This window comes from Pinus tabuliformis, chromosome 4_1, assembly GCF_031772625.1.
Source record: "Pinus tabuliformis cultivar Carrire ecotype Pingquan chromosome 4_1, CPIR1, whole genome shotgun sequence".
NCBI classification, from domain to species: domain Eukaryota; kingdom Viridiplantae; phylum Streptophyta; class Pinopsida; order Pinales; family Pinaceae; genus Pinus; species Pinus tabuliformis.
This window is the reverse complement of record NC_142303.1, coordinates 244,013,415-244,039,703: the sequence shown is the minus strand read 5'-3', so window position 1 is coordinate 244,039,703 and position 26,289 is coordinate 244,013,415. Positions and strand designations below refer to the sequence as shown.

The following is a 26,289-nucleotide window of genomic DNA, read 5'->3' as shown; positions in this document are numbered from 1 at the left end:
ACTCCTAAATCTATTCCTACTGAAGATACTATTTGTAGTGTTGACGAATGTATTCAAATATTGGTTGATGTTGAAAAAGATTGTATTAGACAAGGTTGTGTAGCTATCTTGAGAAGAGGTAAACCACCAAAGAATATTATTGGTAAATAAGAACACCTAGCTTTAAGAAGGCTCAAATATGACCCATACATTCTTATCTTAAAAGTTGATAAAGGTGGGGCAAACAATGGTAATGGAACTTGAATATTACCATAAGAAATTGAGAGAACATTTTTCTGAGAGTGGTAGTTGATGGGCCTCCAAATTAGACATAAATTAAGGCCCATCTGACCATCCTTCAACACATTAAAATTACATTTTTGCATTAGATGACATATTTTTAACTTTAATATGTTCATTAGGAAGGTTTAGAGGTAATTGCGTATTTGTGCCTAATATTATTTATGTTTGTAGAATATTGTGAGAATATTGGGCAGATTATGAAGATTTGGAGGAGGAGATAATCTAGGGACTTGCTCCCTGATGCAAGAGGATCGATATTAGATAATAAATGAACAATATATTATGAAATCATTTCAAAAATTCTGGAGCTCTAGTGATTGAGAAAATCTAGGAATGTGTTCCCCATCATTTAATTAAAATTCCTAGCGTTGGGAAGTAGATGCACTTTAAAGTGATTTTGGAGGGGAAAGTTGCCTCCTTTCAAGGAGAATGCTTCCTAATCACTTTGTATAAGTAACAATTAGAATTTTCCTCTAGGGGCATGTATTTCTTAGTATTCTTGTGGAGAAAACTTGTTATTTAGCAGCTCAACTTTCATTTCTAGCAGGGATGTATTTGGATTGATTCAAATAATGAAGTTTTGTGTCATTTTTAGCTTCTAAAGATTGGTTTCCTTCATAGGAATCTGATTTTCCTTAGGCTTGGCCATCCTAGGAGCCTCAGATCCCTCTTTTACAATTTCTTTATTTCCTTTGAATGTCTTTTTCACTTGCATCTCTTATTTCTGCATTTACTGTTCATGCTTCTTTTATTATAGGTTACATTGGTTAAATGATTGAAGCGATTTATTTTGCAGGTTATTTACAGAGTCACAAGAATGATGCATCCTTAGAAAAGTTTTTAAAATTCATCTTCATCATTGAGCAACTTGGATTGGTTTACTAGTTCACAAATCTAGAATTTCTAGAAGTCTCTTGTAGTGAAATAGTAGTAATGTTCTGTTATTTTTTGGAACATGTAATGAGCTTCATTTGATTTGATTCCACTTGCATTGGGTCATAAAAATATTCAATTCATTAACAAAATTTACCCAATATCATTTTCACTTGATTAGGTTAGGTATTTGGTAGGTTAACTAACTCACTAGTTCTTGAATTTTTAGTTTTTAGAGTAGTAATTTTCTGCTATTTTTTAGGACGTGTTAACAGGGGTATTTTGGAGTGATTCCACTTAGAATGGAGTTCTAAGACATCCTAATTAATAAAAAAAAATATCATCCCATTTTCATTTGATTTACTTGGGCATTCGGCAATTTATCTCCTCCTGTAGCAAAACAGGGCCTCCTATAGCACCTCTTGTAGCATGTGTAAACTTGACCAGATCTACTCCAAAAGCTTGGTTTTTGTCTCTTAGGCTTGAATAATGACCCCTAGGGTCTAAATCCATGATTGAGGAAGACCAAAGACCACTCTATACCCACATTTCCTTCACTGAAAGTACAAATCTACAATTAGAATTAGAAGACAAATTTCCACATTTGAATAACAATGAATGTTTTCTTATGAAATGTACATGTATTATGTTACTAAAGCTAAGTTTCCTTGAACGCAGTGATAAAAAGTATGATTCAAAAATGAAAAGTAGATTAGACTTGATTCTTGAATGCATGCTTCCTTAAGATTTCAGTTACAAGCATTATTGTTGAAAATATCAAATTTACTTTTTCAAAACAACATTCCACATTCTGAAATTAGAGTATTAATTTACATTCTGCAAGTAAAGTAATGTTTCCATTTTTGCGCTTAGGTTAGTATTTTATTTCATGATATTCACATCATTACATGTTGCACATATAGTGTCGACACCTCTTAAGTTTGTACAAACCCCAGGTTGATAATTTAAGTTAGTAGCCTTGGGATTTGCAACATTCTTGTTGCAATACTAGGGCTTATCAATAGCTATAGGAAGCTTACCAATAATTCGATAAAAAAAGTAATCAGAGAGGTCAAAAAGGATATTTTATCTTCTAACCTAAATGACCATATGTTATGAAACCAGCTCACAAAAAGATAGAAAGATAGATTAACACCTTAGAAGTCAGCCTCTTCGAGGGGGTAACCTCCTTTACATTACATAAATGAACAATTCTGGGATGATACAAATGAAAATACCTCCTTTCTATATATAGGAGTCTAAGGGGTCATAACATAATCAGAGCCGACATAACAATAATAATGTAAGGGCATAATAATAACAATAGTGCGCTTCTATGGGGCACAATAGTAACAATATCGACACTACATGGGTACATCAATATAATAAGGGGGTTGTACTAATAACAATAAGGGGTTACACTAGTAGTATAGGAGCCTAACATGCCCCTCTCCTTCAAAAAGTGTTGTCCTCAATGCTTGAGTAGTTCTTGATGCTTCTGTATAAAATTCTTGTTCTCCCATGTGGAATCTTCAGGGAGTAAGTTCTTCCACTTGATGAGGTACCACAAAATTGATCAATTTCGTAGCTGTCGGGTTCTTGTTTCTGTGACTGCTCCAAGTTCCAATATGATTTTTCCTTCCTCTTCAATTTCTGGAAATATTGTTTGAATTGGGATCTTTTGCAACTTTTGAATAAGTGGCCATACTTCTTCGTCCTTCTTCCATTCATCCCTTTCTTCATTTATCCAATCTGGTTGGATAATAGAAATAGCACAAAATAATGCTTCCACATCCTCATCCTTTCTTGAGAGTGCATCTGCAACAAAATTTTACTTCCCTTTTCTATAGATGATGTCAAAGTCATAACCCAACATATTTGTGACCCATTTTTTTTGTTCTTGCAAAGATAATAGTTGTTCTAAAAAGTATTTAAGACTATCATGATCCATTTTTACCTTGAAGTGTCTTCCCATTGGGTAAGGTCACCATTTCTTAATTGCATATAGTATTGCCATGATTTACTTATCATAAATAGCTTGCTTGAGATGTAGCAGTAAAAATACCCAATCACCTAAATGAAAACATTTTTCACCATGATGTTGATCTACCTGTTGTTTCATTCGATTTTTCACCAAAGCGGCATTATCCTTTAAAAGTTGGAGAACTTGTTGTTGATGCTCGATGTGATATTTCAGTACTTGAACCTTTTTCTTCTTGATATGTCCTTCTATATTTAGAGTTTGAGGAGTGGTAATTTCTTCCAATCCTTTACAAGATATGGTCGGATTCATTTCTTGATGCTCGATGTGATCTTTCACTTCTTTAACATTTTTCTTCTTGATATGCCCTTCTTTCTTGATAGTTTGAGGAGTGGTAATTCCAACCAATGAATTACAAGATATGGTTGGATTCATTTCTTCTTTGTCAATGTGATCTTTCACTTCTTGTACCTTTTTCTTCTTGATATGTCCTTGTATCTTGAGAGTTTGAGGAGTGGTAGTTCTTTCCAATGCTTTACAAGATATGGTCTGATTCATTTCTTCTTTCTCTGGGGTTGGGTCTTGGCGTATATCCTCTTCTTTTGATGTTTCTTGATCCTTGTCTTCCTCCTCATACTCTATGTAAAATAATTTCTTCTCAGCACACTTATGACCTTTAGTGCATTTGCTATCACAATTGTAACAAAGCCCTTTTTCTCTTTTTTCTTCCAATTGTTGTGGTGTAACCATTGTAGGTTGTGGAAGGCTAGAAGAAACAACACTTCCATCTTTATAGTTGTGAGGCGTAGACTTCCTTGTTGCCATAATTTTACTTTCCACTATGTAACAAAGCCCTTGTACTCTTTCCAATTGTTGTGGTGTTGCTCTAAAGAAGGTGTTGCTCTTTGTATCCTCATAATGTGCTATCGTTTCCTCCGTGAAAATTGACCACGTAACAAGTTGTTTATGAGAACAAAGCCCTTTATACCATAAAAATTGATCCGGTTCTAAATATGAAGATGCAATACATACCTTTTGTAACAGTGGTACACCATGTAGATCAGAATATTGCTCCATCTGTGTCAGGCCAAGCAGTAACTCCACAAAACAAAAACTGATTCGTGTGTTCTATTCCATCAGATAGGTTTATTATATACATGAGGGAGAGACTGTTCAGTTCATCTCCCGATGACTGTTCATATTTCTCATTTATTTATTTACATATATTTACCCAATCACAAGGATTAGGTGTCAACAATCTGAAGTATCCAATTTACCGGATCCTTGCCATCAAACTTCCTCATCTTGCTTTTTCTTGATTTTAGGAGCTCAATCTTGAAACGACTGTAACTTTGTACTTTTATATCTTTATGTTCTGAAATTGTGACCTGCAATAGCCCTCTGTGTCCTCTTTCCAATGCCACCAGTCTGATCCAAATTGGATTCTCCAAGGAAGAGTTATGCCAAATCTCCCACAATGACCTCATTATAGACTAGTTATAGTCGTTTATAAATCAAGGTGTTTGTAAATTCAGTTTCTCCTATGGTAAGTGCTATATTGGCAAAAAATGATGCTCCTAAAAGTTAGGGTCAAGGAACATGGTGTTGATATGAAAACACAAAAGAATAAAGAATTCAACATTGAAAGAACGTGACAAAACTACAAAGCATATTATTACAAATGTCAAATTACAGAAGCCCTTCAAATAAAGAAACACCCAAACAACATTAATAGAGTCAATGGCCTTGATATTAATAATAATCGGTTTCCCTTACCCACCGAGAACTATAGATGATGTTCTAATATGAATCATTTTTTGGGTTCTTGTGCCCCTTCAAAATATTTTGGCTGCTTATTTTCTTATTGACCTCTTGACCTTACATTTCCTATATTCGTTTCCCTCGCCCTATGGGCTTTCCTTTACCCCTCTCCACTCTCCTTTTTCTATTTCTTTTCATTTCTCCCTTCTCTTTCCCTTGTTTCATTCCCTCTCCCATCTCTCCCCATCCTTTTCATTCACTCTATAATGGTTTAATGGTTGTGGTTTTACATATAACTGTTAAAATATATCGAATCACCTTCTAAAAACCCCAACAATCCACTTGAATCCTGGAAACGCTTAAGGTAAAACTTTATTCTGTTGTGGAGGATAAAACATGTTGGCGTAAAGCTAGATTACAGTGGATTCCTTTGTTGGCTCCCTGAGCAAAACCCTTATCTCTGCGATAATTATTTTCCAACACAATTTAAGGCATGAAGTGGTAAATTGTTAGAAAGATCATGGAAAACAAAGTTCTTTTCGACCTTTGACAAGAAAATTTATATTAAGTGTTGGAAAAATATTTGTCTACTAGGCTCCTAGATGATAGGTGTTATCATATTGGGATATTGGAACATTCAGGGAATGGGAATTCACTATTACAAGTGTCTATGGTATGTCAAGGCTCTAGTGTATTGGTTTTCAAGTATGGAAATATTTTTATCATACAGGCCTATCAAGTGATGGCATTGACATACCAAGATATCAGCTAAAGTAAAATATTCCTTTTTAATAAAACTTTGATATGACAATATGCCAGGGGGCTTAAGCCCTTGGGTGCTACACCTTAGAACTCTCATGACAAGGGATTGAGACTAGGTGCTAATTGTGTGTCAAATACCAATGGATATGCAATGAGAAAACTTTAATAAAATTCCTGGTAGGAGATATGTCAAGGGTCATTAGCTCTTAGGTGCTTCAATTTAAGCACCCTATAACCTGGGGTTATGATCGGGAGAAACAATATACTGGTATATCATATATAATTCATAACATATCTTATGTAAAAATTCTAGTAAATCAAGGATCTGATAGATGAATCATCAACTTCAAGGAAAATCTCTTTCAATTTAACTAATGGGGACAATGCAAAAAACATAAAATTTGCATGGATTCTATGTTATAATAAAAGTTGAGGTTTTCTAGTAAGATATAAACTTTCTAATGTGTACGTAACAAATCCATGGATATGAATTCATAAAAAATAACATGAGATCAAGATAAGAAGATATGGAAAAAATACAGAAGATTCTATTACAAATAGAAGAGATTAAACACGAATAATATAATACCTTGCATGTGAACAATATGGCACTCTTTCTCCTATTATTTTTACACTTTAAATATATCTTATGTCTAATGGCCTTCATTGAGTCTTAAATATTTTCCTCCCATCAACCTTCCACAAGAAAATGACATAATCATTCAAATGATGAGAGGAAAAATTCAAACTGAAGTCACACTATCATAAGTTTGGTGTGCACATGACCAAAGATGTTAAATCAAGTATGAAGGAGGTGATATTATAGTCATAAGGTTCATGCCACAATTTTTACAGTGAGCACGGAACCCGTGTTATAGACATTTCCCAAAGTCCTTCTACTCTAATTGTACAAAAAGTGTTCAAATTTGAAAAAAAATCAACTTGGGTGCATTGTGATTAACCCTATCAATAGGATCAATGTTAAAAATGGTGTAGGTTGAGTTTTTTTACCACTTCTTTGGGGAGATATGGGTTTTGTTATATATGATCATGAAAATGTGATCAATTTTCAAAGTTTTGAGATATTTTGGTAGCTCCATGCTAAATAGACCATGTGTAAATGCACTCTAGATTGATATTGCTTTGTAAATGAAAAAATTAGAAATTTAATACTAGCAATGAATCTATTTAACTTTTATTTAAAAACATCATCTTAACCATATTTATTATAATTATTTAGTTTTTTTAACACTCATTTTATTCCTCTCAACTCACTCATTCATCTTTTGCTTCAACAAATAAACATTTCATATTTATCATAATTACCGAAGACTTCTTAGTTCAACTTAAAGTGGATGAGGATTGACTTTTTTTTTGTTAAGCCTAGATTGGTTCTCAAGGGAATCTTCTTAGCATATGATTAGTCTTAATGCTTATCAACAACTATATTGTGTTATAGAGTTTGTTAGGTTGCAATTTAAAAAATTAGATTCATGTCACATGGCTCGCCCACCTATTTCCTAGGGATTTGAGATTATTCCAATTCTAATAAGTTCATATTCTAATTACATGGGGAAATTAATACATAGACAAATTTTATTTAGCAAAATGGTCCATTTTACAATAAGATGTGTATTTTTTTTCTCAAAATAGATTAGATTCGTGCCACATGGCTCCCCACCCTCCAATTCTAATAAGTTCATATTCTAATTAGATGGGGAAATTAATATATACATAAATTTTATTTAGCAAAATGGTCCATTTTACAATAAGATGTGTAATTTTTTTTTCTCAAATTAGATTATATTCATGCCACATGGCTCCCCACCCACCAATTTCCTAGGGATTTGAGATTATTCCAATTTGGAAATTAATATATAAACAAAATTTATTTAGCAACATGGTCAATTTTACAATAAGATGTGTAATTCAATTTTTTTCTCAAGTTAAAGTTGACCCATAACCTTTTTCTACATGGTTAATCACCTAAATGTATACATTGGTAAGGCATTCTTCATGTTGCAATAGTTTTTTGTTGTAATAGTTTTTTTTGTTATATTTATAAAGTCTTTGGCTATATCAACTGCATTAATATTTTTAAAGTGGTTGTACTAATTATTTAGTTTCTTTAGCACTCTTTTTCTTCCTCTCAACTCACTCATTCATCATTTTCCTTCCACAAATAAATAATTCAATAACCATATAGAGTAAATATGCTATAGTTTGGAACTCTTTTACTCATCATTTTTTTATCACTTTTTGCACAAAATATATCTAAAAATTTAGAAGAATCATTAGAACAACAAATATCAATTGTTGACATTTCTCAATCTAGATACAATAAGGATTTTTTAATGTGTTAAATTCATTATTTCATTAAAAAATTATAAATTCATCAATAAAAAATTGCCATTCAAATGATTCTTGTTTAACTAAAGTCTAATAATAATTTTAAAAAAATCCAATTTTATAAAATGTTTAAACTTCTCCTTCCATAACACTTTGGATATGTTTTATAATGTACCAATGTTATATTATAATAATATAAAATACAACTATTATAAATAGTTAATTTTTTTAATTAAACAATTTTAATTAATATGATAATGTTTCTATTCCACTACCACTCAAAAGTAACACATAAACATAATGTATATATATAGGAAGTTTTGATTGCAGATCATCTTTGGGATTTATATTCAAATCACGAGTCAAATTATTCAAGTTCCTCTTGGACTGCAAATAAGAAATTAGAGTGAAAAGCTGAGTGTGTTCAACAAAATCTCCCAAATGGAAGAATTATTTTGACTCTAAAAATTTGTAATACCTTCAAAATGACGCTAGAGAGGCTCTTTGAGAAGGAGAAAATCTCAATTCATGGCCTTCATAGTCACGAATTAACACACTTAATTCAAAGCGCACTCGCTGAGTGCAAAAAAGAAAAAATTAAGAAGTCTGAAACAAATTGCTTTCTAGTTAATGCTTGGTTTGACGAGGAATGAAAAAGACAAGGAGAATGTGGAAAGAGTCAAACAAGGATAACATAAATCTCAAAACTTTCAAGCATATATTAAGAGAGAAAAATGACGATTTCATGGTTTCAAGGAGAGAAGAAGTAATCTTCCTTGGGAAAAATAATCCCAAATTATTTTGGAAGGAGTTCCAACCAAGAAAGATGCAAATTAAAAATAGCATTACAACTTCTAAATGGTTTGACTATGCAAGACAACTCTATGAGAAGGATCCCAAGGTTGGCCCTCCCCCTTTGGTAAACACTAATATTGAACTATTCAAGGTGCAAGAGGTAGAGATGGGTATCAAGAAGTTGGGTGTTGGAAAAAAAAAAGACTTAGCTGAACTCCAAGTAGAGTATCTAAAGTGGGGCTCAAATATTCTTACACCTCACATTACAAAATATCTCAACAACATCATATAACAGGGGTTCCCCATAGATTGGACAACTAGTCTGGTGATACCTCTTTTCAAGAGTGGTGACGTCAATAATCCCTCCAATTATAGGACCATAATGATAAAACCTTTGTTTGGAAATTTATTTGGAAGCATGCTAGAAAATAAAATCAGCAAGTGGGCAGAAGAAAGAGATAAGTGTGCTAAAGGGCAAGCAGGTTTTAGACCTAAACATTCCATAGTTGATCATTGTATAACTTTAAGGAACATCATTAAAAAATTTTGGGAGATAAAGAAAGAAGTTTTTTGTCGGTTTGTTGATTTCAGAAAAAGCATTTGACACGGTTCCTAGGGATAATCTTTGGCACATAATGGAGGAACTTAGGGTTCCTAAACATTTGAGATAAGTTGTGCATAACCTATATGAAACGGTGAAAGTCAAAATTAGAACTTCAACAGGCATTTTTGAATGTTTCGGAAGCGATATTGGGGTCAAGAAAGGTTGCCCATTGTCTCCTGCCCTTTTTGGTTTATATATCGACGAGCTTGAGGAGCAATTAAATTCGCAAGGGGGTGATATTATCCATTTGGGCAAGTTTGTTATAAGGTTTCTTTCGTATGCAGGTGACCTTATTCTAATTGTTAAACCTACTCTTGGTTTGCAAGAGCACTTACAATCCCTTCAACATTTTTGTAGAAGGGTGGGGATGCAAGTTAATATTAGCAAAATGAAAGTAATGGTTTTCGCTAAAAAAATAAAACATAACCAACATAAGTTCTACTTTGAAGGCAAAATTTTGGAAGAAGTTGTGGATTACGAATACCTTAGAATTGACTTCAACAAAAATCTAAGATGGGATGGTTGTAGAAAGAAAATAATTTTGGGGGATTAGAAAGAATTTTATGCTTTTCAAAATAGGTGTAGAGAGGTAGAGTTATGGAACTAGAAAACCACTCGAACTCTTTTTTGGCTTCTAGTGATTCTGTTGATTCTCTATGGTTGTGAACTTTGGGCTAGCAGTACATCTAACATGCAGTGGAAACAAATTGAGAAAATTCAGAAGCGTTTGATTATACACAAATTCAAAATTAAAAGTGCAATTCATTATGCTATCTTGTTAAGTGAAACAGAGGTTGTTCCTATTGAAGCAATTGTTATGGTACAAGTCACACAGTATTTAAAAAAAAATGAGCAAATGGCCTAAGGTTGTCTTTAATAACATATTGTGCACAAGAAAGAAGACTTGGATGCAGCAAAATAACAAATGGTTTAGTAAAAGGGGTATTTTCTTGAACACGTGTCCCATAAATAGTAAAGAGATAAAAACTTTTGTTATGGATAAGTTCCATAAGTGTACTTGGGATAAGGAGTTGGGGAGAAAGAAAAAAAATACTATATTGAAGTGTTTAATCCCACTCATAATCATGGAAAAAAACATAGAGGCCAATATTTCTTAGAGAGCCAAATTCTTATTGCTCAGTTAAGGACTAATTCTCATCAACTCTGTTGTGAAATAGGGTGCTAGAAAATACAAAAGAAGTGTAGGAGGAAAGAGTATGTATTCTCTGTTCTTCATGAAAAGTCGAAACGTAAAAGCACTTTATTTCAGAATACGAGTCTTTCAAAGACAACAAGGAAAGTTATGCAGATATTCTGGTAGCTAGCTCTTGGGATAATCTATTTAGTGAAGAGTTTGTCAAGAAACTAGGATTGTTTATTGTGAGGCTTCACAAGAAAATGGTTGAATACATCAGCTCGATAAAAAATCAATATGTCTCATAAACTATCTTTAGCTTGACAAACATTAAAATAAATTTCTTTCTTTCATATATTTTTCTTCTATTAATCCTTATCATTATTTTTTTTAAATAATATGTTTTAGTGTTTCCGATCCATAATCTCAAGCATACGCTGCTAAGTTAAATTTGTGTTTGGATTTTTTTGAAACACTATTTTGTAAAAAAAATCGAATTTATAATCAAACATTTAAATATTCAAAATATTCAAAAATCATTAACATTATCCGTTTCGCACTGAATATGTTCTAGTGTTACTTTTAAATCTTTCCAAGGGTATACTAGTAAATAAAATGTGTTTTTGTACTTAATGTTTGCTTTTCAAAAATTAATTATTTTTAATTCATTATTTAGAATATTATTTTTTTATATTTAAAATTTAATAAAATATAAAATAATTTATATAATTATAATAAAATATTTTATATAATTATAATAAAATTTGAAAAAATCATTATCATTATTCCATTCACACATAATATGTCCCAGTGTTACTTTTCAATCTTTTCAAGGGTATACTCGTAAATAAAATGTGTATTTGTATTTGAGGTTTTCTTTTTAAAAATTAATTATTTTTAATTAATTATTTAATTTTTTTTTCTAATTTGATAAAATATAAAATAACTATATAATTATAATAAAATATATTATAATTAGTTAATGAAATATAGAATAAAATAATGTATTGTATTATTAAGATATTTTATGATGTGAAGGTTATTTGCCGGGTAAAAATCTAATCATGTTAAAGGTTGGTGTTGGGTAAAAATCTAATCATGTTAAAGGTTTGTGTGACACGAGATTTAAATGCCCCTAGGTTGTGATTTCTCAAGCCAAATATTAAGTATGCAGTCATCTCAAGCCTCACACAATTTAGCATGTATCTCTCTCTCTCTCTCTCTCTCTCTCTCTCTCTCTCTATATATATATATATATATATATATATATATATAATAATAATAAAAATGAAGATTATTTTATATATATAAAATAAAAAATCAAAGTGAAAACCATTTTTTATTATTATTTATTTTATTCTACATTTTACAATAATTATAAAGTTATTTAAAAGTAATAGTTAAGATAACACGGTCTACACATTTGGACTAGAAATCATTTTCATATTTTTTTTTTAACTCACTAAACTATAATGTTATAGGATTTTTCCTTTTAGCCATGAATACCATAAGTAAAAAAATTTGTTATAGAGATCTCAAAATATATTCCCAAGTTGATAATTGATCAAACATTTGATAATTACTCACAAGTAAGTAGAACTTACAAGAAATCTCTTGATAATATTTTAAAATTAATTTCTTTTTTTGCTGAAGCAAGAGTCGAACCTTCATAATCATTAAATCAGAAAAATATTTACATAGTGTACAACTATCCATGAGGAAACATGGATCATAGACCAGCACTACAATCAAGAGAAACAGGGGTCACGAGTTAACTGAAAGACCTCCCAACCTAACCCACAACACTACACACCCCAAAAGGCAACTAGTATCTAGACCTCCAAAGAATCCCCACGAGACTATAAAAACACCCACCAACAGCAGTGTATGATCACGCAGAACCATGACACTCGCCAAAACCTTTTGGAAACACCAATGAGCGCACTTGTTCCTAACCGTTGATCCACCCAAATTGATCCAACGGTGTAGGAATATATCGTGCCTCCTAGACATCCGCCCTTTAACCTTGTGGCCCCATTGACCTACTCGACAGATCACAGCTGTAGATCCGCCGGGCCAGATCCTACTGCGGAGAAACATATTGCTCTGAACATAATAGCTATTGTTTAACGCCTGATGAGGGTGGAAACTAAAACCGCCCTACCGCCACGTGTCGACCGAGGAGTATGATCGCTCCCAAAAATTGAAAACCACTTCCTTCCCGGGAGGCCCCTCATATACCGGAAGCCACTCCGCAAGCTGAATAACAACCTTTGACGGTGTAAAAGGAATGTAACGGTCGTCGTTTGACTCCGGATCTCGGTCACTACCACTATAGCTATTGCCACCCTGAGTGGTCCTGAGGGTCATACCAAGCCTGCCCTCCAAACATCTGTTCTGGTGGCAAACGCCTCCAAGTAGCACGAGAAAAAACGAGAAAAGGGGAAAATAGCACCTCATAATTCATCCCCATTATTGGACAGAGCTTCCATAGTTCTGGTTCGGTACACTGTCATATCCTCTTCAGCTTGGATGTCACACTGGTCAATAAAACTGTCCTGAAACCGCCTATGCCTGCCTAACGTCTCCCTGTACATGGAACATTTCACTCCTTGATTAGCCAGTAAATCAGCAAGTTTATTGGCATGCCTTCGAATGTGGTTAAAACTGACCGTGCGTAGGCCTCTGAGGTGGAACTGTATCCTTTGGAAGACTTGGATCAACCTCCAGTGATTTGAAACCCTCTCCAGCTCCGAGCCCCAACTAATTTTTTTGACCGAGTTGATAATTATTTCCGAGTCCGTTTCAATAATTACATTATGCCGGTTATCCTGAACCAAGAGATCTAAACACTGCTCCATAGCCATGGCCTCTGCCATGTTGTTTGTAGCCCTGCCTAAATGTCCATGGAAGAAGGAAAGTATATTTCCATTTACATCCCTTAACACCCCTCCAAAGCCTGCATTGCTCAGGTTGCCTTTAGAAGCCCCATCTATATTAAACTTCAGAAAGCCCAAAGGGGGAGGATGCCAAAATTCCTATTTAGAGACCCTTACTAAAACTCTTCTGTCCAGGTTCTGTGACAAAAGCCCCTGCATTCCTAACAGTCCCAGAATCCTCAAGTCAGCTTCTGAGGGGGGAATGTTAGGGGAATTCCGAACTATGGTGCTCACTGTCTCTTTAAGTTGTGTCAAAGTTTGTTTTAAAAGACACTGAAGGGATCTCTTCTTATTTTTGAAAATTCTCTGATTCCTTTCTTTCTAGAGATTCCAAATAATGAGGTGTAAGAGCCCATGCTACACCGAGAATTTCATTATCTGAATAATCACTTCTCCATCTGGTCAAGGTGTTGAAGATGCACCCTCTGTCCCTGTCACTCCTTTAGAAGATGTTAGCAAAATAATCCCATAAACTAGAGGTAAAGTTGCAATTATTGAGGAGATGTTCCATGGTTTCTTCTTGGGCCTCACAGAGCTGGCATCTAGAAGGCCCCAGCACACCCATTTTCCTTATGTTATCCCATGTCAGAATTCTCTTATGATAGACAAGCCACATGAAGAGTTTAATCTTCATCCAACCTTGATGCCTCCATAGATTCTGCCATACTCTATCCGGGGCCAAAGAGTCCAATTCGAGGAGTTTGCGTTTAGCCTCCTTCAGATTAAAGGTGCCCTTGTTATTGTTGCCCCACCTTAATTGGTCATGCCCTCCTGTTACTAAGATCTTCCTTTGTTCCATTATCCTCATGAGAGCCTCTACTTTAGTTTTCAAGGGGTTATCTTCCTCATAAAACATTTTCCCCCACTTTCTCCACTTACTTACATTATTATTTTGGTCCCAAAAATCTTTGACTTGTGATAACCCCTTGTTATCTGTCTCTCTTTTGAGGTGCAGAAATTGCTCATTTAGCAGTATTGGTTCCTGTTGCCATTTATCTTCCCAAAAAAGTGCCAAGTCCCCCTCTCTGATTTCCCAGAAACTATTCTTTTGAACTATGCCTCTATTCTTCCAAGCCTTATTCCAGATGTATGAGCCCTTTATATTGTCGGACATCCTTATAATATTGTTATTGTCCCAAGTGCTGGCATATTTCTCTGTCCATATACTAGCCCACTGGGCCTTCGGTTCTTTAACCCATCTCCACCATAACTTAGCTCCTAAATCCCTGCTTAGAACCTCTGGATCATCCAAACCCAAACTGCCATGAATTTTAGGTTTACAAATCTTTTCCCAAGCCACTAAGGCCCATTTCCTTTTTTTCTCTCCTTTCCCCGAGAGAAAGTCTCTTTGAATGGTTCTGAATTGTTGTAAGACTCCTTTTGGAACAGGGAGTGTTGAAAGCATAAAAACTAGGATAGATTGTAAAACTGCCTTTGTAAACACCAACCTGCCAGCTAAATTTAAAGATCTGAAGGTCCAATTTCTGATTTTATCCTGGATCTTATTAATCACCGGTTCCCAGATACTTTTATGAAGAGGTTTAGCAGTAAGGGGGATTCCCAAATATTTTGAAGGAAGAGAATCTCTTTGAAAACCTAGAATTCTGGAGATGTTCCTTTGGATAGCAATATCAGTATTAAAGAAAAAGATTTTAGATTTGAAAAGATTAACCTCCATACCTATGGCTAGACCAAAATAATTTAGAAGTTGTTTGTAAGCCAAAGCTTCCTTGACTATGGGAACCCCCTGCAACATGGTATCATCTACAAATTGCTGACGAGTCAAAGTCTAACCATTCTCACAAAGTTGAAGACCTTTGATTTTTCCTTTGACTTTTGCTTGCTTAATCGATCTACCAAGTCCTTCCATCATGAGAATAAAGAGAAAGGGAGAGAGTGGACCTCCTTGCCTAAGGCCTCTTGAGGGAATAAACATCTCGGTGGGAGAGCCATTTACCAAAATTGAAAAGCTAGAAGAGGTTACCAAAGCCATAACCCATCTAACCCAATTGTGATCAAACCCAAAATCTATGAGAACCCTCCTAATGTAGGTCCAGTCTACCTTATCGTGGGCTTTAGCTATGTCTAGCTGCATGATCATTCCTGCCTTCTTGTTGCTAGTCAGTGAGTGCACTACTTCCTGTGCTTGAATGATGTTATTGAGAATTTGTCTACCTTCCACATAACCAGATTGATCCCTAGAAACAAGGGTGGGGAGAAGAGGTTTGAGTCTGTTAGCTACAACCTTAGATATAATCTTGTAAACCACATTGCACAGTGCTATGGGTCGAAACTTATCTGGAGTAAGAGCATTAACTTGTTTAGGGATCAGTGAAATGAAGGAGGTATTGAGTGCCTTTAGAATAGTTCTGTTCCTCCTGGTATCTTCTACCACATTCAGCATATCTTGTTTTACAATATTCCAGCATGCTTTAAGGAAGTCCACATTAAAACCATCTGGACCCGGTGCTTTACCATTCTGCATTTCCTTAAGGACTTCATTGATTTATTCTTCCGTAACTGGCCAGTTGAGGTTGATATTATCCTCTCTGGACACAAGTCTTGGTATATTTCTTATTATATCCTTTATGAAAGTCTCTCTGTTTGGAATATTTTCCTATGCAATCCCTCTAAAGTGTTGAACTAGAACCGCTTCAATTTCTTCATGGGTATTGACAAGTTTCCCTTCTTCATCTTTAATCAAGGAGATTCTATTATGAGCCCTGTTTGCCAAGGTTGATCTGTGGAAAAATCAAGTATTTCTTTCCCCTTCCTTTAACCATTGCACTCTAGATTTTTGTCTCCAGAAAATTTCCTCTTATTTACATAAGTTCTCCCACTTGTGTTGAAGAATGGTGACTCTATCATTTCTAATTTTATCAAAGCCAATCTCAATGATGGATTGGTTGAGTGTTTGCAATTTATTTTCAACAGCTTTTTTACCTTCAAAAATGTTGCCAAACTCACACTTGTTCCACTCTTTAAGCCTGAGTTTTATGTGTTTTAGTCTTTTGTGAAGAATGAACATACTTGAACCCTGAATATGCAAATCCCCAGACCACCAACTAGACATACTGTTGATAAAATCCAGATGGGAGAGCCAGATGTTCTCAAATCTGAAAGGTCTATTCCTGGGAGTCCCAATGCCCCTGATCTCTAGTTGAATTGGCCAGTGATCAGAACCTCCAAAGGGTAGAATCCTTGCTCCTATATCAATATCTTTGAGAATAAGGTCCTCTGATAAGATGAATCTATCTAACTTTGAGGCCACCAAAGACCCTCCTCCTCTCCTATTGTTCCAAGTAAAGAGATCATTACTTGTATCAATATCAACCAATTTCGAAGTATCCAAAAAGGATTGAAAGGCTAAGGCATCTCTAGTGAGAGCTCTGGTGCCCGCTTTTTTCTCTGATAGTGATTTGATCATGTTGAAGTCCCCACCCAAAATCCATGGAGTCCCAACATATCTCTCTCTGAGATCCATAAGAGAATCAAGGAATCTCAATTTGTCATCCATTCTCTGAGGGCCATAAACATTCGTTACCAGATAGATCTCCCTATCCCCCTCCGGCTATATGACCAAAGAAAGATAATTTCTGGAAGCTTCAGCATCTATTATGCTAATCTTGAGGGGGTTCCAAAGAGTCAGAATACCACCTGCTATGTTTTCTGCCTTGACTTCTAGAAACTCAAAACGACTGAGCCACTTGCTATGAAGTTCTTTAATTTTTTGAATAGAACATTTAGTTTCCTGGATAAAAATGATATCTGAAGCTTCTTGTTTCATCCTGTTACTAAGTAATCTTTGTTTCCTTTTACTACCTAGACCCCTGATATTCCAAGAGGTAAACTTCATCATAAAAGATTAGTGAAAGAGTAACTGGTTGGGTCTTTCATCTTACCCGAGTCTATCATTAGCTTTCCACACTCCATCAGCAGCTCATTCTGCTTTTTTCTGCCTCTCTTCTTGCCAGGGCCTCTAGGTGCTAATCCTGGTGTGTTTTTTGAAGATTTCACACCTTCATTGCCTTGTTTTGCCGTATTGCCTTGCCTTTCCTCCCCATCAGCCTGGGTTTTCCATAAGTACAACTGTTGTACTCTAGAGAAATCTTCTTGAGGTAACGAATCTAACCCTTCCATGGTTCCTTGCTTCAAGAACCCTTCTAAATCTAGGTGTTCTCTATCTAAAATATCCTGCAGCTCCTGATCCTCCATTTCCATCTCACTTTAAGTCATTTCTTGGTCCATATCTCGTTCTACATCGCTCATCATGGCCTCTTTCTGTATGTTATTGTGCTTTGGTTGGTCTTTGTTCTCCTCTATCTCCTTATTTTCTAGATTTACCTCTAATCCCTTATCTGCTTTTATAGTCTCTTCTTCCTCCTCGAGCACTTGGAACCTATTCAGCATGACTTGAGACCCTTTGGCTTGATGGTGTCTAAGACCTCTTTTGCGGCCTTTTCCTTTGTGGCTCACTTTTTGAAAACTCTCCATATCTTTCTTAGTATAATCTCTACTTTTGTTCTCGATTTTACTAAGAGGGCAATCTCTGAACAAGTGCCCACATGACATCTGCGACATCTAAAAGGAATGTGTTCATAATCCACTGTTTGCACCCATTCTTCATCCAAAACTTCCAAGATCAACTCATCCGGTAAAGCTCCGGAGAGATTCATTTCTACACAGATTCGTGCAAAGGATGTATATTTTCCTCTTCTAGTAGCTTCTAAAGCCTTGAAAAAACGTCCCAGTTTATTTCCTATAGCTGTTAACGATTCTATTTGCCAGTAATAGAGAGGAAGGGAGTAAAGTCTTACCCAAACCGGTATTGAGGTGAAAGTCTCCCGCTCCGGGACAAAGTTCATCATCCACGGCCTCATATACAGGCCAACAGCTGCAAAGAAGTAGGGCCCTCCTTCAAACACTCTGTCTTTATCCTCTATATTAGTGAAGACCACTGTGAAAAACCCTTTTGACCCCAGATGTAGGTCTATGCTCCCTTTAGGTTTCCAATGATATTTAATCCATTTCTGTAAAGATTTTTCAGTGGGCCATACTCCCATGAATTTACAAATAATAGCATAAGTGCTCATGTGGTCCCTGTGTGCCTATAGCGCAAGATCATTCAGGACCACCCTAGGTGTAACCTCAGATTTAGGCTTACAAGGGCCCTTCTGAGCATTAGTTTTTGCTCCCTTTTCCTTGTCATTTTCTTCATTGTCTCTAGTTCTTTGCTTCTCACAATGTTTGTCTCTATCCTTCCCTTCTTCCCTGCTTTCTTCCACCTTGTCATTACTTCTGACTTCCTCCAATGGCTTCTTACCACGGTTGTTAACCGCTTGCTTATAGGAGGGAGTGGAGCTCCCTCTTCCCTGCCCTACCATGGAGAACAACGCCTGCAAAAATTCAACCCTAGCTGTTCTTCACTCTTCCTGTTCTTTGCTCCCCGCCCCCTTATTTTAAAATTAATTTCATTTACCATGGAAAAATTCAATATATATCTTCATATTTATAATCTCCAAATTAATAATATCTTAAAATTAATTCTATTTACCATTAAGGGATCCAATATATATCTTCAAATTTATATGCCTCAAAAGCATAATTGAAGATCAACGCTAGAATCCAACACTATAATCAAATTCTCTTATGCATATTCAGTGTGTTTTTCAAATCTTATTTAATGACTTAGTAATAATAAATACAGATGGTTGAAAAAAAAAATTTTCTACACATTTCTTTCATTGTCATTTCTAATATTATATAGCAAGAAAGGTCAATTATGAAAATATGAACATGATGTTTGGGTAGTACTTGTTTTTTCCTTGCAGTATAGTGTTTTAAATTTAGCTCAATAAGAATCTCTATTTCTATAGCTTTACATTTGGGATGATTACCCAAATATCTCAAAACACTCTCGAAAGAGGTGAATAACATTCTCAACAAATTGATTATAATGATGTCAAAAAATATATCATCAAGTTTCACAAAATGCATGTGGAGGTTGAAATTTTAAGCATAAGTTGAGTTCCACCGTGATTCAAGGCCTAATAATGACCTAATGGGGTTTTCTTGATTCTAAATCAACCTAGATCATTGAAAATTATATTAAAAATTTGGATCCAAATAAAACTCTAACTTTCTATATCCTTAGTTCCAAAATTAGGAAGGAAACATATTCCAAGCTTAAATGACTCCAAATAACCACATTAATAAATGAAATTAATCAAGTTATAAACATTATATGTAGAAAATAATCATTCATCACATAAATAGATTTGTGAAAAAAAAATCTACAAAATTGTGAGGAAACTTTCATGCAACTATACATCATATATTCATATAAACTTGTTTTGAATACACCACCTCTTAAAAAGTCGCTTGTTGTAATCCAAAATGGTAAAAATATGTACATTTCTATAAACTTTAACAATTAAAATATTATAAAAAAATAAAACATTTATTTCACAAATAAAAAAATTCTTATATATCAATTTAATAACTAATTTAATCATAAATCTAAAATTACAAAAATAAACTATTTAAAAAAATACAATCTCTAAAACACGATGAAACTAGCACACTCATGCTACAACCATATTACTACCCCAATTTCAGTACAAGTGAATATCATGTGACGTTGAGGATATCCTATGTAAAGTCACATTGCTGGGTTAGAAAAGTGACTATGAAAGCCTTGTGTTATAATCATTGCATTTCATTCATTGAAAAAACTTCACCATATCATAAGTATTTATTGAAAAATTTTCACAATCCATAAGTACATTCTTCAAGATGTCTCATTTTCAAATATGAAACAGGAATATCCGTAAATAGACACAAAAGTCTGGAAGTCATTCTCGCGTGGGCTGTAAATCATATTGATGACATTTGAAGGCAAAACAAAACCTGCCCGTGAATTACGAGCAGTGTTTTGATATTTTTTTTATTCGAGGGCCCGCATAGAAACCGACTTTACTATCATTGTTCTACTGAAAGAGGCCTCCATTAGAAAAGATACTCATGCCTCGTGAACTTTCGGCAAACCAGAACCCACGGTGGAGCCCCATAAATTCAACTTGATAAATGATAACATCAGAAAGCCAGGCCCACATGTCGCACTTCTACTTTTATAGATATTATCAGTGTCCAAGGGCATCTTGGATATATGGTGCCTGGTTATCAGTTATTGGTTCAATTTTTTCTATTTAGTTATGGGTTCAATTCTCTGTTTTATTTTTGTCACTGGTTTAATTCTCTATTTTATTTTAGTGATCGGTTTCATTTATCACTCTATTTAAGCAATCAATTCAATTAATTACTTCATTCTAGTCACTCATTTAATTCTCTACTCTATCCCAATATTATTATTTGGCCAATTAAATTGCAATATTATTATTTTTAAATATGAACATGATGCAACCCCAACCTAAACCGCACTAAAAAAAACCTATCATATCTCGACCTATCATCTCTATACAATTCTTATCATCTCTGTACAATTCTGTGAACTAGAACTCAAGTTGCGGATTGCAATGTGCGGCGGCGCCGCCGCTAACGGCCAGCTTCAAAGTTCCATTCAACTAAAAACAAATTATAACACTAAAATTACCAGTACAAAGAGCTGTTGGGAGAGCAGTTCTCTAAGACTTGGATTTAGAAGAGACATTGGCCGAGCTACAAGATCACCTAGAGGATTTGACCCTAGGTATTCCAGATGTCTAGATCGAGGAGTTACCTATGCAATTGCAGCACCATACCATTGGCATGCCAAGTTGTTGGATGAGACTTCTATGCATGATAGCACAGGCTGTGACTTGTTATCATGAGCAGCACTAGTCTACTTGGATATTTTTTCTATACATTTTGTTATTTTTTTGGGTCAGAATACCAATTTTTGTCTTGGACACAAATTGTTTCTAAAAACTTATATACAACTATCTATTTTACTTTTAGAGTTTAATTATGGTTAAGTGATTCAATCCTATTCAAATGATGATGTGAATTGAAAATATTTACTTTACATATGTCGCAAATGTCTATTTAACACATAATTCGCTAGAGAATTAGTTAATGTGTTTAGATTTCTGGAAGTATGTTGATATTGAATAAACTCAAAATACCTTTCCAAAATACAAACTCTAAGGAACATGCGATGAATTGCTGGGTTTCGGACAGTATAGACGCCAGTAAGTTGTAGTACAACAAGTTGTGAGTCTAGCCTAATGATGATTCGGCATATGCCAAGTGAAATGGCATCAGAGAGGATTTCAATCAATGCGCTATACTCAGGGATATTGTTTGCTGATCGTCTAATACATATCCCTCTAAAACTCACTAACTCACCGCATGGAGTGAAAATGGCCCATGCTACAGAAGATAAATTTTGCATACTACAACTAGCTCCATTGGCATAATCAACAAATGGTTATGAAAAATTTGACATCTGCAACAAACACGAAGTGAATTACTTAACCAAATAAGAACTCTAAAAGAAACACACACACATGCAAGCAAAGCATATATACAGTGAGTTTTACTACACTTGACTAAGCATGGTAACGTTTAAGGTACATCCCGTTTCGGGGTTGCGACAATGGAATCCCATCATAGTCCACTAACTCGTAGGCACCTTTTGTCCACACACGGTTAACAATATAAGGGCCCATCCATAACAGTTCGAATTTTCTCGCTCCAAGTTTATCAGAATCCTGATCTTAAAGCAAGACGAGGTCACCTTCTGAGAAGACATGAGGCTTGACATTTTTATCATATTGCGCCTTAATGCATTTTTTATGTGCCTCATTAGCCACTGCGACATCACGACGGGTTTTATCCAGATGGATTAACTCCAAGAAATTTGCATCTTCTTCAGAAGTGTTAGGTAGCAGGCCAATTGCGAGTTTGAGAGATGAGATTTCACATTGGATTGGTAAGACTGCTTCCAAACCATACACAAACTGGAAGGGTGTAAATACGGTCGCATTCCTCACTGAGGTTTGATATGCCCACAAAGTTGAGTACAGGATTAAATGCCAATTCATTTTATAAACTCCAATCATTCTTTGCAACATGTGCTTAAGGACTTTGTTGATAGCCTCAACTTGTCCATTAGCTTGTGGGTAGTATGGAGTAGAATTATCATGTGACAGTCCTAATTTGGCAGTTAATTCAATCATCATGTGATTACGAAAATGCGACCCATGATCTGTAACTATGGCTTGTGGTACACCAAACCTGGCAACCACATGGTTGAAGAAAAGCAAAGCAGCCATTTCACCACAGTTGTTCAATGTTGGCATCGCCTCAGCCCATTTGATAAAATACTCAATGGCGACTATAATATACCCATGCCCCTCGGCTGAGGTGGGGTTACATGTCATAAAGTCAATGCCCCATTTTGCGAATGGGCCAATAGAAACGACTGGATGCAGTGGTGCAGGTGGTAATTTGGTTTTACAGTCAAAAATCTGGTAAGCATGGCAACTTCTGACAACAAGAATGCAATCTTTGAATATGGTTGGCCAGAAGTAAGCAGCATGTAGAATTTTCTGTGTAGTTGCATAACCAGATAAATGCTCCCCACAAGCACCTGAATGACACTCATCCAAAGCTTTTTCGGCCTCCTCATGAGTAAGGCACCTACGTAAAATTTTATCAACACCACAACGATAAAGTGTATCACTAATGATTAAATAATATTTGGTTTGATATGGAGTACGTTGTTGTTCAGAGGGAGAGGTATTAGGCCGAAAAGCTTAGTTATGGAGATAGATCAGTATATCTCCATACCATGGATCACTTGACGAGATAAGAAACAGAGACTCATCCAAGATTGATGCTTCTAATGTTAAATCATTGGAGGATGAGGGAAGATCGCAAAGTAACTCGGCAAAGACAAGAGATTTCTTTGATTTAGATTTGATGAATTCCAAATCAAACTCCTGCAAGATAACTATCCATTTAGAATACTTGCCCCCCAGCAATTGACATGACAAAATGTATGTCATAGGGTTGCAATCTGATATAATGGTAGTTTTGCGGAGGAGGATGTAATGACAAAATCTTTGCACAGCTTGAACAGCTGCCAAGGCTAACTTTTTGACATGTGAATACTTACTTTCTGTATCATTGAGATTACGACTCAAATAATAAATAGGATGTTCAGTTCCACTTTCTTCTTGAACTAAAACCATACCAATGGTTGTATCTGCAGTGGCGAGATACAGGTAAAAGTCTTTTTGATAGTTTGGGGCATACATTAATGATGCTCTAATCAGGGAATCTTTGAGAGCATCAAAAGAAGCTTGCGCAACTTGGTCCCAATGGAAGGGTACCCCTTTCTTCAATAGATGCATAAAACCTTTAGCTAATTCATCATAGTTTGGAATGAATCTCCTCATAAAGTTTGCCTTCCCTTGAAGTCTTTGTATCTGTAACAAGTTTGAAGGTTGAGGCAAGTCAAGGATTGCCTGAACCTTAAGGGGATCAAGTCAAATTCCATCTTTTGAAACTACGAATCCAAGCAATCGACCAGAGCCAACACAAAACACACATTTATGTGGATTGAGTCTTATCTTCTAGTGTCGACACCCTAAGAATATTGCTCTCAAATGTTGCGGGTGATCAATCCATTTTCGTGAATGCGCAGGCAAATCATCAAGATAAGGTTGAACAATGTGCTTGATGTCATGGAAGGCATAATTCATCGCCCTCTGAAATGTAGCCCCTACATTTTTCAAACCAAAAGATAACTTTCGATAGGTAAATGTGCCCCACAGACAAATAAAAGCATTTTCTGATTGGTCTTGTGGGCGGATATTGATTTGATTGTAGCCAGAAAATCCATCCATGAATGAAAAGATTTCACATCCAGCACATTCGTCAATAATCTGGTCATTAAAAGGTGTAGGATAATTGTCCTTTGGACATAGTTGGTTTACATCCCTATAATCAACGCACACTCGAATTGTCTCTTGTTTTTTCATCACTGGAATAATATTAGATACCCAATCAGTAAGAGGTACAGGTAAAATGAAGCCAGCACGGAAAAGTTTTTCAACCTCTTCTTTAATGGCAGCATCTTTCTTAGGATGAATAGATCGAAACTGATGTCGTACTGGTTTGACATCATGGTACATTTTAATCTCATGTTCAACAATACTTGAGTCAATGCCCAACATCTCCTCATAAGACCATGCAAAAAATCTCGAAATAAATAGAGCACAGTGATTATCAAGTTCCAATGGAGAACAAGATTTGCCGACATGAATGTTTTGTATAGTGCTGGGCTTGATCGAAATGTTCATAGAAATTGTTTCTTCTATGTTTGACAAATTACGCTCAGAATCTATAGTATTTACAAAATTTGACAAGAAATCAACGATTAATGGGTGATTTAATTCATTTGAATAATCTTCAATGCCATCTAGTAGGTGGGAATTATGATGATAATCCCCCCTCGGTGCCTCTCCTATCATCATTGATTTGACAATTCCTTCATCCGTAGAATGTATACATGAAAAAGGATCCAAAAAGGTACTTGCACACAGACAAAAATAAGAACCAATCAAAGCATATTATAATGATCTATTGATTAAACATAGCATGGAATCAAGTACATGATAAGAATATGAAAGCATCAAAAGACAATACAAGAATATGGAAAAAGCTTTGAACACTTTATTAGTAAAAGGAAGAATTACAACCCAATTTTCCTTATCCAGCATCATTCCTCTAGTTCAATCCCATCATCTCCTCACAACAAGTAAGAAACTTTGACATTATTACAATACTTGTAATCAACACAAATCTCATATCAACAACATCTCCCTATAATTCAATAATTTCCAGCCCCCTGATCTCTTAGATGAGTGATCTTTTTATAGGTGAATGAAGGAAGTTATGCCATCAATGGTGATAATGAATGCCCTCCTATTTTTAGAAATCAGTTCCATGGAAGAAGGGATAAGGGGATTGATGTTCCTTAACTCCCTTCCTCATCCAAATGCGAACTCAAAGGAGTGGGTAGTTTTGAGAAACTTCTAGAGGCATCCAATGGATAAGGAATCTTTCAAACCCTCACGGAAATTCGCTCAAATTCGCCCAGCGCAGGCCAAAGAGGGACCAAGTGCGCTGCATAGCACCCTAACAGTGTATGGTTTGCATTGCAGCGCACCCTAATGAAGGCCTACCTGTGTTGATCTTCTTAGAGGCAATTTTTGGATGTTTTCAGTGATGGAACTTCTTGTGAAGTGAGGCATTATGATGTTTAACTTCTTTAGGGCATGTAACAACTGCATTAGGGGTTGATGGGCCCTAATAGTATCGATCTGTAAGTTGGGGTTGATGTGCCCAAATGGATCTGTAACACACGTGTTAGCACGTGATTGACTCATCTAACATCCGTACTGTCTAGTCATCCTATTGACATCAATGCCACATCACATGTACGACCTGCGTAGTTAGTGGACCAGTCAACCTTGCAAGTTGACTTTTTAATTGTTTGCCAAAAACCTCAAAACGTGATAAATTTCACATATTGTGTCAAATTGAGGCAATTCAAGCGTCATTGGAATTAAAATAATGAGATCTATGATTTGGCACTAGTTTCGAGCGATTTTGAGCACTTTGAGTGAGCATATTTTTAATCCCTTGGATCACAAAGTTGAACTTAACTAAGTGTCTAAATGTCTTAACATCCCACCCTTAAAAAGATAATGTAATATTTCTCACCCTTTGGATAAGTAGAGTACATAGCCAATTCACTCAAATATAATTTTATAGCTAACATAGAATGACTACAAAT

At 35.2% G+C, this 26,289-nt stretch overlaps 1 protein-coding gene across 1 annotated transcript; it reads right to left on the bottom strand.

Moving 5' to 3' along the window:
- Nucleotides 1-12,998: 12,998 nt before the first annotated feature.
- On the bottom strand, nt 12,999-16,998 carry LOC149175183 (uncharacterized). Its single transcript, XM_089421065.1, has 2 exons — nt 16,512-16,998; nt 12,999-13,501 (listed from the first exon to the last, which is right to left on the bottom strand). The coding sequence occupies exons 1-2, from the start codon at nt 16,996-16,998 to the stop codon at nt 12,999-13,001; spliced, it is 990 nt and encodes a 329-aa protein (XP_089277191.1).
- Between the last annotated feature and the right edge of the window lie 9,291 nt (nt 16,999-26,289).

Coding starts and splice junctions, on each gene's coding strand:
- LOC149175183 (XM_089421065.1), bottom strand. CDS start 16,998: ATGGATGACAAATTGAGATTCCTTGATTCTCTTATGGATCTCAGAGAG. Junction 13,502..16,511: donor TTTGCATATTCAGGGTTCAA/GTATGTTCATTC, acceptor TGAGCAATGCAG/GCTTTGGAGGGGTGTTAAGG.